At 41.8% G+C, this 18,815-nt stretch overlaps 1 protein-coding gene across 12 annotated transcripts in view; it reads left to right on the top strand.

Moving 5' to 3' along the window:
- The window catches only part of LOC105482440 (phosphatase and actin regulator 1), a 578,235-nt gene that overhangs the window by 27,282 nt on the left and 532,138 nt on the right, over positions 1 to 18,815 (top strand). For all 12 annotated transcript variants that reach the window (XM_024792994.2, XM_011742549.3, XM_011742548.3 and 9 more), the window contains one exon: positions 9,760 to 9,906. In XM_024792994.2, the coding sequence (XP_024648762.1) occupies positions 9,760 to 9,906 (147 nt within the window). The remainder of the gene's footprint in view (positions 1 to 9,759; positions 9,907 to 18,815) is intronic.

Genomic DNA, 18,815 nt, shown 5'->3' with positions numbered 1-18,815 from the left:
TATTGGCCCCCACTCTCTTCTGGCTTGTAGAGTTTCTGCTGAGAGATCTGCTGTTAGTCTGATGGGTTTCCCTTTGTGGGTAACCCGACCTTTCTCTCTGGCTGCCCTTAAGATTTTTTCCTTCATTTCAACTTTGGTGAATCTGGCAATTATGTGTCTTGGAGTTGCTCTTCTCGAGGAGTATCTTTGTGGCGTTCTCTGTATTTCCTGGATTTGAATGTTGGCCTGCCCTACTAGGTTGGGGAAGTTCTCCTGGATGATATCCTGAAGAGTGTTTTCCAACTTGGTTCCATCTTCCCCCTCACTTTCAGGTACCCCAATCAGACGTAGATTTGGTCTTTTTACATAATCCCATACTTCTTGCAGGCTTTGTTCATTTCTTTTTCTTCTTTTTTCTTTTGGTTTCTCTTCTCGCTTCATTTCATTCATTTGATCCTCAATCGCTGATGCTCTTTCTTCCAGTTGATCGAGTCGGTTACTGAAACTTGTGCATTTGTCACGTATTTCTCGTGTCATGGTTTTCATCTCTTTCATTTCGTTTATGACCTTCTCTGCATTAATTACTCTAGCCATCAATTCTTCCACTTTTTTTTCAAGATTTTTAGTTTCTTTACACTGGGTACGTAATTCCTCCTTTAGCTCTGAGAAATTTGATGGACTGAAGCCTTCTTCTCTCATCTCATCAAAGTCATTCTCCGTCCAGCTTTGATCCGTTGCTGGCGATGAGCTGCGCTCCTTTGCCGGGGGAGATGCACTCTTATTTTTTGAATTTCCAGCTTTTCTGCCCTGCCTTTTCCCCATCTTTGTGGTTTTATCTGCCTCTGGTCTTTGATGATGGTGATGTACTGATGGGGTTTTGGTGTAGGTGTCCTTCCTGTTTGATAGTTTTCCTTCTAACAGTCAGGACCCTCAGCTGTAGGTCTGTTGGAGATTGCTTGAGGTCCACTCCAGACCCTGTTTGCCTGGGTATCAGCAGCAGAGGCTGCAGAAGATAGAATATTTCTGAACAGCGAGTGTACCTGTCTGATTCTTGCTTTGGAAGCTTCCTCTCAGGGGTGTACTCCACCCTGTGAGGTGTGGGGTGTCAGACTGCCCCTAGTGGGGGATGTCTCCCAGTTAGGCTACTCAGGGGTCAGGGACCCACTTGAGCAGGGAGTCTGTCCCTTCTCAGATCTCAACCTCCGTGTTGGGAGATCCACTGCTCTCTTCAAAGCTGTCAGACAGAGTCATTTGCATCTGCAGAGGTTTCTGCTGTGTGTGTTATTGTTTACTGTGCCCTGTCCCCAGAGGTGGAGTCTACAGAGACAGGCAGGTTTCCTTGAGCTGCTGTGAGCTCCACCCAGTTCGAGCTTCCCAGCAGCTTTGTTTACCTACTTAAGCCTCAGCAATGGCGGGCGCCCCTCCCCCAGCCTCGCTGCTGCCTTGCCGGTAGATCACAGACTGCTGTGCTAGCAATGAGGGAGGGTCCATGGGCGTGGGACCCTCCCAGCCAGGTGTGGGATATGATCTCCTGGTGTGCCTGTTTGCTTCAAGCGCAGTATTGGGGTGGGAGTTACCCGATTTTCCAGGTATTGTGTGTCTCAGTTCCCCTGGCTAGGAAAAGGGATTCCCTTCCCCCTTGCGCTTCCCAGGTGAGGCGATGCCTCGCCCTGCTTCAGCTCTCGCTGGTCGGGCTGCAGCAGCTGACCAGCACCGATCGTCCGGCACTCCCCAGTGAGATGAACCCAGTACCTCAGTTGAAAATGCAGAAATCACCAGTCTTCTGTGTCGCTCGCGCTGGGAGTTGGAGACTGGAGCTGTTCCTATTCGGCCATCTTGCTCCGCCCCTCCTCCTATTTGGCCATCTTGCTCCGCCCCTCCCAGAAGTTCTTAATTTTAATGGCATTGGCATGTCTATCTAGTCTTTTGTGATTAGTGATTTTTATGCACTGCTTAAAAATTTTTTGAAGGTCATGAAAATATTCTTTTATGAAAAATTTTTCTTTTAGAAATGTTATTATTAACCTTTCATATTTAAGTCCATGATCCATGTGGAATTTAGTTTTGTGTGAGGCAGGGATCAAGGTTTATTTTCTTCCACCATATATATACTTGTGTAACCACAAACTACTTCTTGAAAAGTCCATCCTTTCCCCATGATCTTGTAGTGGAACCCTCATCATAGTCAAGCGACTGTTCATATCTAGGTCTGTTTGTAGATTCTGTATGCTCTTCTGTTGATCTATTTATCTTACTTTCTTTTTGTGTTCTATGTCTTTATATTAAGTCTTGATATCTCCTACTGTAATCCTCCAACTTTATTCTTATTTGTCAAGATTGTGCTGGTCTTCTCCCTCTGCATTTTCATATACATGTTAGAATCCGCTTGTTAAATTCCAAAAGAAAAAAAAAAAAGAAACCCCATTGAGATTTCGATTGGAATTACACTGAACCCATGGGTCAATTTGACAAGATTGATGCCTTGATCATATTGTGTCTTTCAATCCATGAGCACGATTATTGCATATTATCTCACTTTTCACTTACTCAGGTCTTCTTAATTTTTTCAGTAATGTTTTATAGTTTTTCATGCAGAGGACTTGCTCATCTTTTTAAAAATTTATTGATAGATATTTGATGGTTTTGATGCTATTGTAAATGGTACTTTAATTTTTTCATTTTCTAATTTTGTTAATATATAGAAAAAAATGATTTTGGGTGGATTTTTTGTCTGTTTTTATAAAGCGAAAGCAAGTTTGTTAAGAAAGCAAAGGAATAAAGGAATGGCTACTCTATCGGCAGAGGCATGAGCCACTCAGTTGCTTATACTTACTGTTACTTCCTGATTATATGCTAAACAATGGGTGGATTATTCACGTGTTTTTGGAGAAAGGGGGAGGGAGGTTCCCAGAGCTTAGGGCTCCTCTTCTCCTTTTTAGACCATATAGGGTGACTTCTGGATGTTGGTGTGGCATGTGTAAACTGTCATGGCTCTGATGGGAGTGTCTTTTAGCATGCTAATTCATTATAATTAGTGTATAATGAGCAGTGAGGACGACCAGAGGTCAATCTGGTTGCCACCCTGGTTTCGGTGGGTTCTGGCTGACGTCTTTACCACAACCTGTTTTATCAGCAAGGTCTTTGTGACCTGTATCTTGTACCAGCTTCATATCTCTTCCTGTGACTTAGAATGCCTAACTTTCTGGGAATGCAGCCTGGTAGGTCTCAGCCTTATTTTACCCAGCCCTTATTCAAGAAGGATTCGCTCTGGTTCAAATGCCTCTGACATTCCCCCCTCCCTTTTTACAAGGGAACCCTTAATCCTAAGGGTTGCAGAAGGACAAAGATCCAGCTTCCATAACTTCTTCAGGTTGAATTGGGGTGGTGATATTCTTAATTATTAGGGTCTCTAGTACTCAGGGTAGAGAGGAGCACAGTTAGAAAGCATACACATGGCAAGGGCCATTCATAACTCTCAGATCTGACAAAAGATGATATTTGGAAGAAGAATAAGTGTTCAGTTTAATACAATATTCAGTAAGCTTATCCTGCATTCCTACACAAAGAGTACAACAGCAAATATATTCCACAACAGTAAAGGAAAATTATTCCAAATAAACTAAATAAGAAGGCTTTCCATGAACTGGGCAATTGTTGGAACCAACCTGATATGGAGTCACTAGCTGATTCCAATATGTGCCCAGAATTAGAGTATTGATCCAGATTGTTACATTACCCATCCCTTTTGTTTCTTCTGAGCAGCACCCAGAGATCACTGGTTAGTTCACAAGAATAAGCAGGGTTAGTCTAAATTGCAGGGGGAAAAAAATGTAAAAACAACTGATGAGACTAGAATCTAATAACAGGTGAACCATAGTTCTTGAAACATAATTTTTCTCTCTCCAGTCTCCCACTTCTGCTAAAGACAAATCATGATAGAACCAATTTGTTTGCCAAAGTAAATCTCAGTCTTATACTTGCCCTGATTATTTGTATGAAGTGCAGCAAGAATAATTACTTTTCACAAAGGCTTTTAAATTGACTTTGATGGAACTTTATTCCATAAAGAAACTCAGATAAGAGTTTTCTAAAGTCGAGTCCAGCCATGGCTTTGTACCATTAAATATCTATATGATTCCTCTCTTCTTGAGGTCCCTAGAAAACCTGGGGCTGCTAGGCCTGTCAGAAAGTGTTATTCTTTACTTACCACAAGTCAGGAGCCCTGTAAAGGTACTATGTAGACAAGGTATGAGGCCAGTTTTCCCAAGGGGCTTTTATTGGCTCTATAAGTCGAATTTGCTTCCTTAAAGGGAACCACACCATTCCCATCAAAGCCTTGGTAAAATAACCAGTTTCTCCAATTGTGTCCTGTTGCAAAAGAAAGCAGATTTTTATTGCACTTATGCAAACAACTATATTGCCGTAAGTTAAGAATATTCACAAATAGTTTCTAAATTTTGGAGAAATCAGGAAGAGAGAAAGAAATGTACTCCAAATTTCGTTCACAGGAATATACTTTACTCAATCGTTAAAAGCTGTCAATAAAAGAAAAGTTTCCTTGATTCCAAAATCAGCCAATCAGTGCTGCAATCTATTTCCTTCGGGTCTGGAGTCTTCTCAATATCATCCCTTCATGGTTCATAAGGAAGATGTTACCAGAAAGGGGTCCCGATCCAGACCCCAAGAGAGGGTTCTTGGATTTCACCCAAGGAAGAATTTGAGGCAAATCCATAAAGTAAAACCAAGTTTATTAAGAATCCAAAGGAATAAAAGAATGGCTACTCTGTAGGCAGAGCAGCAAAAATATGATGTTGTAAGCTGATATTATATCAATGACATTGTGAAAATTGCTTATTTCTAACAGTCTGTGGATTCTTATGAATTCTATAGGTATAAAATCATAACATAAATGACTAATAACAATTTTATTCTTGCCTTCCAATCATTATATCTCTATTTTTTTTTTTACTTGCCTTACTTCTCTGGCCACGACCTCCAGTATAATGTTAAATAGAAGTGGTGAGAGTGGATAGAGTTGAGAGTCTTTTGAAAATCTAGGTACACAGGTCCCATCTCCTCAAATTCTGATACAGTAGGTTCAGATTGGGGGCCTGCAAAATGGACATTTTAACAAGTATTCAAGTGATTCTGATGTAGGGGTGTCCTAGAAACACACTTTGAGTAATATTTTTAAAGGGTAAGCTTTACTCACTTGAAAATTTTTCTTAATGGGGATGGAATATCACATCCTTCTTTCTCCCTCCCCTTCTCACCTCCATCCTCTTCCACAGCAGATGTGTATGAAGTGTAATTTTCCTGAGCACTCTATTGGGCTGCTGCTTTTTCTTTGGCTGTAGTTCTGGATTTAACATACATTTAAGAGTCTACAGTGTTAAAATGTTGACTGGTTTTAGGAAAAGAAAAAGAGAATATGCCTTCTTCCCAAGTCAGGAGTCATATTTAGAAAGAAGCAATCGTGGGTGGCGGTGCAGGGTTGGGGGGGGGCATAAAAACTACATTTGGAAGTCATTGAGGTTACAGTTGAATTCAATGCTTCTGTACAGACACCTAGATCCACATATGCACACATATAAACAATCATGTGGGTGTTGCCACATGATGGAAACAGCATGAGGGGGAAAAATAGATTCTAAAGGATGCAGAGTTACATAAAATAGACTTAAAAAATAGGAAATCACCTGGGTAGAAGTATGGATGCCATGTGGTTTTCTAAATATAATTCATTACAAAGGACTGATGTATTTTCTTAGATTAAGAGACAAAATACACCACAGATATTTATGGAAAGCAAAGATACAAGAATAGCTACAAATAATACTAGAGTATTGGAGTTAGGCAGTGCCTTTAAGATCATGATATCTGACTCTTGCATTTTTATAGTGGAGGTGAATGGGACCCATGCTGGTAGAGTGACTTGCCCAGTGTCACTTGGGTGGGGTAGTAGTACTACTGGCAGTGGCACCTACCATCTTGATGCCTGCCCCTAGGGCTCTTCCACTGATGTCATGCAGCCAGATGTTTTATGATAAGAGGTCATGAATATGAAAGGAGTGCCAGAGATTAAAGAGTGTGGAAATATTGGGACAACCCCTTAAAAGTGAGTCCTTTGTATAGGCTAGCAGGGGATGCATAAAAAGGGACTGACTGACTCTGTGTGGAACTGTTATGAAGACTAAGGAAGGGTATGAGAAGAGAAAGGCAAAGTAAAAAGAGAATAGAAAAAATTAGATGAAAGACAAAGAAAAAGAAAGTAAATCACACAAGTCAAGAAATGGAAGATAACAATTAGAAATAAAAATGTGATAAAAAAAAATTCAAGACTGGACACAATGGTTCAGGCCTGTGATGCCAACACTTTGGGAGGCTGAGTTGGGTGGATTGCTGGAAACCAGGAGTTTGAGACCAGCTAGGTCAACATGGCGAAACTCTGTCTCTACAGAAATTACAAAAATTAGCCAGGCTAGATGGTGGCATGTAGCTGTGGTCCCAGCTACTTAGGAGGTTGAGGTGGAAGGATTGCTTGAGCCTGGGGAGGTGGAGGCTGCTGTGAGTTGAGATTGCATTACTGCACTCCAACTTGGGTGACAGAGCGAGGGCCTGTCTCAAAAAGAACATGGAGATAAATGTAGTATTTCTATGCCCATTTTTGTCAAAAGTTTAGCTATCTGGAATTATTTCAATATAAAATAGCCTATAATGAAATAATACAAAGGTGCATTTAAACTCCTTTGAAGAAGGATAAACCTAAAGTGGTAGCAATATTAAGTTGCTAATCCTCTAAAATGTTAAATGAATAAGAAACAGAAATTCAAAGATGTACTTCTCTGAAATGGTAGAGCTAAGTGTAGATATTTCTCCAGATGACTTTATCATTTTTCCAGAGACAAGGCTGATGAATGAGAGTACAAAAGAATGGGGAATTCCAAATTCTGAACAATCAAATAGATTGCATTAATTCACAGGAGGCACCATTTATACAGGATTTAGAATTATTTCCTTACATTTTATACTTCCTTAAGAACCTGAACCTGATTGTAACCAATAGATTGGTTTACAGCCTGTTAGTCCTTTAACAGTATTAATGTTCATAATTCATTTGATGAGCCATGGGACTCTGTTGCACCTCTTGGAAGAGGAGGGCTTCACTTAAAAACTATGTTTAACAGTGATAAATGGGACATAATAATGAGGTATATGTCATAAAAAAGTGAATCTGAAAGGTGGCTAATCAGTCAAATATATATACTTAGCAAACCCAAACACTAGTTAAGGGCACAGGATTTGAAATCAGGCATACATGGATTTGGCCCCCAGTTCAGCCACTCATTAGTTATGAGTACTCACAACCCGCCTTCGCTTCTTTTTCTTCTCCTTCTTCTCTCCCTCCCTCTCTTCCTTTACTTTATTCAAAAATAGCTGTTGGCCAGCTGTGGTGGTTCATGCTTGTATTCCCACCACTTTGAGAGACCCAGGCAGGAGGAGACTTTGAGGCCAAGGATGTGAGATCAACCTGGACAACATATTGAGACCGCATCTTTACAAAAAAAAAAATATATATATTAGTTGCGCATGGTGGTGCACGCCTATAATCCTAGCTACTCAGGAGGCTTGGGTGGGAGGACTGCTTGAGCCCAAGGAGGTCACGGCTGTAGTCAGTTAAGGTCACGCCACTGCACTCCAGCTTGGGAGACAGAGAGAGACCTTGTCTCAAAACAAACAAACAAACAAAACTGCTGCACATTTCATTACTATATGGTGGGTTCATGCCATAAACTAATGAGCTAGTCACTTCACATTTCTGAGAGAGAACAGGAAATGATTATAGGTAAGAAATTTGTGGTGTGTCACTTAAGCTAAGGTGCAGATGCAAAAATGAGCCAGCTTTGTTGGGGTGGCTCCAAGCAGAGTGGAGGTAAATAATGGGAGATGAGGATGGGAAAGACAGGTTGTAGAGGGCCCTGAATGCCAGAATAAGCAGTTTCAGATTAACACAGAGAACTGGCCAACAATTAGAAATCAGATTAGGGAGACAGCCTAGCAAAGGATGGGATTATTTCAAGAATGACGGATTACTAAGTATTTCAGAGAAGCCAAGAAATAATTAGTTTTGACTATTAGGACATTGATGGAAGGCTTTTAAAATAACTTTGGTTGCGTGGTGAGGAAAGAAACCAATGATAGGGATGAAAGGACGAGATTGGAGTGTAAACACAGAGACTGATGGCCAAGAGTTCCATGGGAAGGTTAAACAGAACGGGAAGGAAACAGTATGGTACAGACAGAGGAAGCAGCAAGGCCAAAGGCAGGTATATTTTTCCTAAAATGAGTAGTTACTGTGTATGTGTGAAGGTAAAAGATCAATGAAGAGAGAAGAAGATTCTAGAATGAGAAAAGGCAAGTGGAGAATTAGAACTGACCGCTGAAGTAGAGAGGGAGGGCTTGCACACTCAGATCAGCACTTCCGCCGAGTCCACACTGAGATGCCCTTTGTAGCAGGGAGGGAACCAAGGTAAGATTTATCTGTGTACTCCAGGTGGGCACTTACTAGATAGAAGAGTGGCAAACTCCGGCCACAAAAAGACTAAGTACTTAACAGCTGCAGAAAGACAAACATGAAAGGTTTAGCCCATCAATAGGTTCAGCAGGAGCATCAAACCATTCTTATTCACACCCTAGAAACCTTTCTAGGTTCTTCTGCTGTGTTACAGGGAGTGTTACAGGGAGGGTTGCAGGTGGTAGTGCAGGCATTCAAAGAAATGTAAAGTCCCCTTGATCACCTCTCCTGCAGAAACAATGGTGCCAGGTTGTAGAGGTTACAAGTCCAACCCAAACACTATTATTTGTGCTCTAAGTGACCCAATAAAGAGGAATGCGGTTAAAATGAATGGGTACTCATGTAGAGATAAACACATCCCAGTGTTAGTGGTTAGAAAAGGCCACTCAATTCTGCATACATATGCCTACTCTACATTCAAAATACCAACTCTAGAAACATTACTGCCAAACTGCTCCCAAACTTGTAGACAATTTTCCCCCATTCCCCACCTCTAAGTTGTAAGGGGGCAGATAAGAAAACTTCTGAGGATTTCAGAAGTAGTTCTATCTTTATTTGAGCTCCTGGCTGGGAGTAAGGGAGTAGAGAGGGCTGGGCTGGGCACAATGCCCTCCTCCATGACCAGCGGGACCAGGGTTTGCACCCCAGGAGTGGTAACTCCACGCAGGAAGCTGGGACTGCTGGCGCGGCCCGCTCACATAGAGCAGCCTCTGAGCGAAGGAGACTGTAGTGTGCACTTGGACAGAGTAAGCGCGTTTGGCGGGAGAGGGCACAGTGCTGACTGGGCATCTCTGCGTTGGAGTCGTCCCTTTCGCATGAGCTTATCTGTGCCAAGGGCTGGAAACTGGGGCTGCAGGCGGGAAGCGGGGTGTCAGCCTAGAGCACTGGCCCCTTGGCCCTGTGGCTGGGAGAGGAGTCTGGGGGAGCCCCGGGCGCCAGCCAGGGACAGCCTGATCTCTGCTCCAGTCCACAGATCCTTAACGGATTTTCTTTCTCTCCCTTCACCCCTTTCTCTCCTTTGCTCTCTTTCTTTCTCTCTCCCTCTTTTTTCCCCCTTTTTCCCTCTCTTTCCCACTCCCTCCCCACTCCTTCCCTTCCTCTCCCCTCCCCCTTCCCCTCCCCCTCCCCCGTGTGCGAGCCTCTTCCTCTCCCCTCCTCCCCCTTCCGCCTCTCTCCCTCTCCCTCCGTCTCCTTCTCCCTCTCAGCTCGCCGGGCGACCCTGCTCCTGCCTCCCACATTAATGGCGGCATCCTCGGAGGATGATATAGACCGGCGGCCCATCCGGAGAGTGCGCTCCAAGAGCGACACGCCGTACCTCGCGGAGGCCAGGATCTCCTTTAACCTGGGGGCAGGTAAGGAAGCCCCTGGCGCCGCGCCCCCGCCCGCGCCCTGCTCCCTCCCTCCCCGGCTGCTGCGCCCCCGCCCCTCCCGGGCGCCCTCCCCGCCGCCCCCCGCAGTCGGGCGCTCAGCACTCGCGCTCTTTGTGTCTCCGGTGCGCGGAGGGCGTGTGTGTGAGCTGCGAGGTGGGGGAGGGCGGCGCGTGCAGCCCCGCATCCGCCCGAGTCCCACGCGGGCTTCCCCGGCACTGGGAGGAGGAAGTGCTGTCAGTGACCACAGTGATCCCGGGAATAACCCGGAGCCCGGGCCGCGCGCCCGAGCGCAGGCTGTGGGCGCGGGGTCTGGCGAGGCTCGCCGGGCGAGGTTGGCTGGCGCGGCTACTACGGGGTGGAACTTGTTGGTGACATTCAGACTCTGTTGGCTTTGACGGGTTGACGCCGCCGTTGCGGTGTTGGAGTGGGGAGAGGGGGCGGGGCTGGCCGCCAGGAACGGAACCTTTTCCTTGCACCGGGCAGCTGGGAAGCTACAGTGCTGGTCACAATAGCATGGTCTGGAGAATGCACGTTAGGTGACTTGATGCTGTCCCTGGAACTGGTGCCCAAAGTGGCCCAGATCGAATTAAGTGAAAAGGGTAACTGAGGTACATGAAGGAGAGACGAAATGAGAAAGGAAGATAGGGAGGAAAGGAAGGAAACAAGGAGGAAAGGTAGTGGGGTGCCAGGGAAGAAAAGAAGGAAGGAAGGAAGGAAGGAAGGAAGGAAGGAAGGAAGGAAGGAAGGAAGGAAGGAAGGAAGGAAGGAAGGAAGGAAACAAGGAAGGAAACAAGGAAGGAAGGAGGGAAGGAGGGAAGGAAAGCAACAAAAGGAGGACTGAGGGATTCAGAGTCAAAAAATGCCTCAGTTGAGTCCACTGAAGGTTACTCAATGAGAAAAGCCCAGAATCTACTGTTCCCTCTGCTGCTGCTGCTGCTCCCAACTCGCCTCTAGAGTGCCTTACTCCTGTGTGGTCACTATCACTGGGAAGAAGTTGCTCACCACTAACTTCATAGCTCTGCCTTTTCTGAATGAATCCTAAGCTTCCGTCCTAGTTTGTTTTCTCTTCCTCTCCAAGGTCTCTTATTATTCTAGCAACTACGATAAAAGTGAGGGCATTTTCCTGAAGACTACTTTTCACAATAAGTTTAAAAAGCAGATGATACTTTTTGCTTTAGGAAACTGAACTCTTGGAAATGGGACTACATCGAACAAAATGTGTGTGTGTGTGTGTGCATGGTGCATGTGTTGGAGCAAAGAGAACCTTCAGATGATGGGTATTTTATGCCCTGTTGAGAAGTTTCAACAAAAGAGAAAACTGCAGAGAAGAACAAGATGCACTGACTAAGCAACCATACCGTATGGCTGGAAGAATGGTAACTGAATGTGCCAAAGTGACCAACTGCCTTGGAATATAATTTTCCTGTCTTGATGATTTGTTGTTTTAATCATGTATATCTTGTCACTTCTCAAATGTTTGCCTCTGGCTTTGGAGCTGAAGACAAGACAAGTTTACTTAGGAAGCTTTGGCATTTTCTATGGCATGCTGTATTACTCCATGGTTCCCACTTTGGAACTGTTAATCCCCTACTTCTGTGTTCCAGATTCAGCATATGGTTGTGAGGGGTCTTACAAAGGACCGATACAAGTTTCTTTTAGGAGCAAGATTGTTTTCCCAACCCAGTGATATTGGAAATTAGTCTATTAATCCCTTTGCTTAGCCCAGGAGGAATAGAGCCAAAGCAGCATTTAGTAAAGGTTATTTACCTTCTACTAGTACTTTTCTAACAAAACAATAAAATAAAGCGCTAAACAAGAGTTTCAAATTTCAGCTACTACTCAATTACATTGAGCCACTTTGTCACCAGGTTAAACCTAGTGACTTGCAATCTTTTATTCTGGTTAAATTGCCCTGGAGTCCAGTTTAAAGATTGGCTCAGACAGGACTTATCTCTATTTCATCTGGAAATAAATAAGCGAGACAAGCACTCAGTCCCTTCTATATGTCCCTTAAAATACTCCTAAAGTGGCAAGAAAGACACCAGTAAGAGAAATGCAGAGATGATATTGTTAAAGGAGGAAGGGCGTTAGCAGCCTGCTCTGTACTGCCGTCAGGGGAGCTGTCCTCCCTTGGTGGTGCTGAAGCGAGACAGAGCAGTGACTGTAAGGTGGACAGTGGAGGGATGGGTACTCTTTCCCTGCTGTGATGGAATTCCAAAGAAAATGCATAAGATCTGGCTACCAAAAACTTTCTCATCCCTCTCTACCTACATTTGCTGCCTATTTGCTATGCATCACGCCTACTGCTCCGCTGCTCAAATCGGGCGTTTATGCTCTAATTTTGCACAAACTGCTCACTCTTGGGGCTTTGTTTATTTTCCAGCTGGTTTTTGGTTGCTCCCCTAACAAAGTAAGATCCACTCGCAGAAGTGCCTTTCCCCTGCATTTAAGAGTAATTGTAACCCCTGGTTTTAAAAGCAAACAGCCTTGTTTATCTCCTTAAGCAGCAAGTTGTAATTAAACTATTAGCGTTGTTATCAGCATTGCTGAACAGAGAAGCATGCACACTCCCAGTAAATTACATAATCTGGGCATAGAGATAATTTTGTTTATGTCTTAACCACAATTTATGAACACTTAAGCAAGGAAGCAGTCCTGTGCCCTTTCTTTCCACTCCTCTCCTGCCCCCAACCAGTTACTTATTGTTTATTCTTTCCAGATTAATGTTTTATTGGCTTAAACTATTTATGTTTAATATTTGCTTTCCCACGCCACTAATTATACATAAACCCATGTTTGATATTTTAGAGGTTTAGCAATGCTTCAAGGAAATACATATACATACATTCATTTTACTTGGCTATCATGAAATCATTAAACTAATCTGTCCAGTTGCCAAATAAAGTGGACTGGGTATTTTGAATACTAATTAAGCACTTAAGCATTTTTCAGCTACACCCTATCTCCAACAGTACTTAATAATATCATTTCAGAAATAATACCACAGCTTGAGTGAAGGATATACTTCTTCACCTACAGTGGCAAGTCAGTCAAAGAATGGCACCAAAATGTGGGTCTTTCATCAATGTATGAAGATGTTAATTTCAAGTTTCAGCTAAAATTGAGAGCATAGAGAACAGAAACTTTCTGAACCATGACTTATTTTTCTAAGAGTCCCTTTTCTAGGTTTTTAGCTTCTGTTCAGCATTTAGTAGACACAGACATGGATAGATGATTGTTTGAAGATGGTATGAATGCAAAAGAAATTAAGTCAATATATCTGTTGAAGGTTACCCAGACACATCAAAGATTAAAACATTCAAAAAGGGATTTTTTCCCCTAAGGAATTCAAATGTGTTAAAAGGACATCCTGGAACAGAAGAGTCTGTTCGCACTATTAGTAGCAAGTGTTTCTAATTGTATTCTCACTTAGAATGAACAACACTGACATTTATCTTGTAAGAGTGTAGCCTGCCTTATGAAGTCATTCATTCACTGCATTGCAGTCAGTGCAATGAAGAGTTGCAGCTCATCTGGCAAGTACTTTCCCATGAGGGTAGTGTATTCTATTTATCTTTATATTGACAGTATATGGAGGTTTAACTGATACATAGAAGTTGCTGAAACTGAAACACTCTATAATTACACGCTAAAGTGAATGAAAGTGTTATAGTAAGCAGAAAAATTAAGCACTTCTTATATTTCTTAAATGGATGTCAACAGAAGGAAAGCAAGTCATCCTGATGATTTAGAATAGTTTAAAACACAAAACCAGTATTAGACACTATTGAGAAAAATGTGTCCTTTTCTAATCATAAGGAGGTTTAACTTCTGTTGATATATCAGAATTGCTTTGTATGGGGGAGATTTTAAATTAACAGTATGGTCAACACCAGCATAATTATTCTCTTTGGAAAACTGAGATCTGTTTTGGTTCTGGATGTCCACGAAGGATAGCTGTTTCTGGCCTTCGCTGGTCTCTTTTACCCTTTCAGGCCCAGAGGATAATGGCAGTCAGAACTGGCTTGCTCTGGTTTCCTATAAGGATGAATGGGTCTATCAAGTTATAAACTAGGTCCCAGGCTACCTCTCTTCCAGCCTTATCGCTTAGCTAAATAATGGAGATCCATGATATTGAGAAGTGACAGCTCAGAACGTGCCATCATCACTTAGCAATGAGAACTGCTTCTAGGCAAATTGTAAGTATTATTGCCATGCTGATCTGAGATTGCTTCACCAACCTAAAGGTTTTGATAGGCATCCTCCTTCACTCACTCTTTTACTGAAGAATGCCAATGTGTTCCTCACTATATTTTTTGTTACTGATTGTAAATTGAAGGCGGACCATGTGGGTCTGGCTTTTATTTGGTGGCCCAAACGCTTCTTTTAATTATTGCTTCCTGTATTTGGTAGGCAGAATTCAAATGATGGATCTCACAGCTCACCAGGAGCCTCTAGTGTGGAAGTCTTCCCTCCTCCTGTGCTATATATAGTTAAAGCTAGCTAACATGACAATCTCATTATGTCATGCATTAAGATGGTACCAGTGAAGATCACCCCAGATAGTGTAATGAATATTTAAAAGGTACAAGAAAGTAAGTACAGTTGGCCTTCGGCATTCATGGGTTCCACATCTGTGGATTCAACCAACCAGGGATGGGATATATTTTTTAAAAATGAATAGCTGCATCTGTACTGAGCATGTAAAGAGTTATTTCATTATTTCCTAAATGATACAGTGTAACAGCTATTTATATAACATTTACACTGTATTAGGTATTGTAAGTAATCTAGAGATAATTTAAAGTATACAGGAGGATGTGCATAGGTTATATGCAAATACTACACCATTTTATGTAAGGGATTTGAGTATCTATGGATTTTGTTATTCGCAGGGGATCTTGGAACCAATCTCATGGATACCAAGGGATGGCTGTAATTAACACTATGAATAAATGGGAGGCCCTTTCCCATAAATATTTAATTTATGAAACAAATCGAACACAGAATCTATGTTGGGCAATTACATTTTCTTAGAATCTTTGGTCAGAGTATTATTGTTGTTTTTAAACACGTAAGTATGGTATTTACAATTATCTTATGGCTACATGGTAAATTACTTTTTTGGTTTGTCTATATATGCCTGTATAATTTAATTCTATAAAATCCCACAGAGGCGTGTTTTATAGGCAATATGTGAGGCAAGAGTCAGAAGAATTTGATTCTAATGCATCACTCTCCTAAGACCATGGGCAAGTCATTTAACCTTTTGGGGTTTGATTCACTCAGCTCTAAGATAAGGGTTTTAGATATAAAGTCTCTGAAGTCCCATTCAATCTAAAAATAAATGATACTTCTAACTCTAGCTGTATTACTGGATACATACTATACCTGATTTTATAAATAGTCTTATTTGTTGTATAAAACATGTAAAATAGCCTCATTACCATAAGAATGAAAATATTTGATCACAGCAAAGTTAAGGAAATTTTTGAGTTAAAAGAAGAATGAATATTATATAGGCACATTTATATACAAAATATTAGTTTAAATATTTTTAATTTGAATATTCAGGGATTAGAGCCTTAATACAGTTGATGACCTCTAGATATTTGTTGTGTAATAGAATAAGGTATTAAAGAAATTTTAGCAATAAATGGAGAGTGAGGAAACTAAATACTAATTCGGCTCCTAATTGGCATTTCAAGTCTTTTAACCTGTTCTCCTTTATAACTAAAATTAAACAGGTGTGTAAGATCTATACTTCTCCTTTACCCTTTTAGATTACCAGGGAAGGTAAACATATAGGCAGACCAGCTAAATGGCAGAATCCTGCAAAGCAGCAAAGTATCTCTGGAATTCACAGAAAGAAGGATCCTAACCTTTAAGCACCGACCTAGCCATGAACTACAAAGAAACTTATTTCCCTTTTTCTTCACAGGCATATAACTGACAGGTTCATCACCTACCGGTCATAATAAATGCAGCAGAGGCACATTAACATTTTCATACATAGATTCTAACACTAAAGCAAAAAAGAAATGGCAAGTTATTTATGGAGTCACTTTTTGACGTATGCAACTTGAATTCATGATCGTTATTTAGAGTACAAGAATTAAAATTCAGGTGGTAACAGAAGACAATTTGTAGAGCTTTTTTTCTCCTTGAGTTCATGGGGTGAAAAATGGGAGAACATTACAGCCAATGTCTTGTGTTATGTAAACAAAAGGGCCTGAAAGAACAGTTGAGGTAACATTTTCTTCATTGTATGGTACAAGAGACACTCTAGTATTTCATGTTTTGTTCCTCACTTTCCTTACCCACTTTGGTAGGTGCTAAAGTGGATGTGATTTCAGGGTGGGGGAGTGGGCAATGTTGACATTTTAATTGCTTTAATTTACAAGTCTCCTATATAATGAAGGGTAGTTAAAATAAAAGACAAAATCAATTTTATGGCCTTGTTGAATGATGACAGATTAGCATGACTTTCTACACAGTTACTGAAGGACAACAGGAATAATATCACACTAGTAGTTGTTTAACATTTGTAAATGTAAGTGTGGTGTAAAAGCCTGTAGGCTTTCTATTGATCCTTTTTGCCACCTTTGTATACATTAAACTAGCAATTCAGCAGCAGAATCTTTGATAGCAAATACCTGGGCTATAGCTGTAGATGAGACTTTAATATCCATCTTGTTTTGAGATAATTCTGAACTTTATCAATATGTTCATTTGCCATTTATAGACATGGAAAGGCCACTATTGCCAGATCTCTATCAACCAAACCACTAGGTGGTCGAATATTAAATCATGGTTTAATCAAAGGTACAGAAAAACCTGTATTATTCATGAATTTCTCTCTTATTCCACCTGGGCCCTTTTTTAGACCATTTTTTAGACACTTGGGATACATCAGTGATCAAAACAAATAGCATCTTATTTTCATGAATTTTTACTACCAAAAGTGGATTATAAGCAAGAAACATTAGAATATATCAGTAAATTGTATTGTATGTTATAAGTCAATGTGTTAAGACAAAAATGAATAAGGCAGGCTAAGAGGCTACAGCATATGGGAGCAGGAAGAGGAGAGGATTTCGAGACAGGCCACATGAGCAGAAGGGATTTGAACACAGTTCTTCAGTGCAGGTAAAAGAATGAACAATACCAATATGGTGTGGGGAGCAGAGTGAGGAGAGAGCTGAGGACAAGCAAGTGGAAAGGACCTAAACCAGAGTGTTCCTGGCATGGCAAGGAGACCAGTGTGGCTGGAGAGGAGTAAGGAAGAGAGATGAAGAGGGGGATTAAGAAGGAATGGAGACCAGACAAAATTTGGTCTACCTTGTAAAGACTTTGACTTTACTATCAGTGAAGTGTAGAGCACTGCAGGGATTTGTGCATAGGAGTAACACCGTCTGATAGGTTTTTTAAAGGATCACTGGGGCTGTTGAGTTCAGAACAGACTAGAGAGGGGCACCAAAGAAGCAGAGAAGCCAGTTTGGAGGCTACAGTGGAAAGCCAGAGAAACGGTGGTGGCTCATCAGCGTGGTACAGCAGAAGCAGTGAAAAGTGGTAAGAGTCCTTGTGTATTTGAAGATATAGCCAGTACGCATTCATGATGGATTGAATGTAGGTTGTGAGAGAAGAAGAGCAAGCAGTAATTCACAGTTTTCACCTGAGCAATAGGAAGGATAGAAGGATCATTTGAGGGAGCGGAGGATTGGTCAGGAGCTCAGAGACAGACATGTCAAGTGTAAGACCTCTATCAGACACCCAAGTGGCTACATTTAAAAAGCAGTTATGGCCAGGTGCGGTGACTCACACCTCTAATTCTAGCACTTTGGAAGGCCTATGCAGGCGAATCACCTGAGGTCAGGAGTTTGAGACCAGCCTGGCCAACATGGTAAAACCCCATCTCTACTAAAATACAAAAAATCATTCAGATGTGGTGACGTGTACCTGTAGTCCCAGCTCCTCTGGAGGCTGAGGCAGGATAATCGCTTGAACCTGGGAGGCAGAGGTTGCAGTGAGCCAAGATCGTGCCATTGCACTCCAGCCTGGGTGAAGAAGTAAGACTCCATCTCAAAAAAAAAAAAAGAAAGAAAAAATGGCTGGGACTCACTGTGAGAAATGCACTTTATGGTGCCCCACATAACACACATACATATTTATTATAATTGAAATAAAATATTCTCCAAAATACCCTTAAGGTGCAGATTACTCTGATGTTTCTATGTTATCCTATCCCATCCCTTGCCACTCCACTCCACTCCACTCTAATATATTTTTATTATAAAAATGCTAATTATGACCTACATAAATGACTTTACAACCTACAATTTGAAAAACATTTACTTAATTGGTGGATTTCTTGGGGCTACTTCTAAACTCAGAAAAAGCATTTGCAAAAAAAAAAAAAAATCCTACTTTGGTACTGAATGGCTGAGAGTGTGGTAAATTTATTCTCTTACCTGGACATGAGTCAAGGTGAAAAAGGAAAATCCCAAAGAGTAAGTACCGACCTAGCCCTTGGGCACAGTGGGCATGGGGTCACACTGATGATACTTTTAGGGGCCAAGAAAGAAGTTTTAATTTCTTTTACAGTCAGAAGGAAAAAAAATGAATATAATCTAACCCATGGATTATATTTGTCTTGTCACCCACACAGTCCACATAGAGTTTTTGATACTTCATGTAGTGAAAGGGGCCCACAAAGGCAAAAGGACCTAGGGCCATGGAAGTCATCACGGGCCCTGCAAAGAGCGAAAGAGGAGCAGTGACAATGGCCACTCTTTTCTGAGGTAGCACAGTGGTTATGAGGATGGAGCCAGACTTCCTGGGTTCTGATCCTCAGTCTGCCACTTACTGGCTGTATGACCTTGAGCAACGCG

This window comes from Macaca nemestrina, chromosome 5 (assembly GCF_043159975.1).
Source record: "Macaca nemestrina isolate mMacNem1 chromosome 5, mMacNem.hap1, whole genome shotgun sequence".
In the NCBI taxonomy this organism is placed as follows: domain Eukaryota; kingdom Metazoa; phylum Chordata; class Mammalia; order Primates; family Cercopithecidae; genus Macaca; species Macaca nemestrina.
The sequence above is the reverse complement of the archived record's forward strand: the minus strand, read 5'-3'. Positions and strand labels throughout refer to the sequence as shown.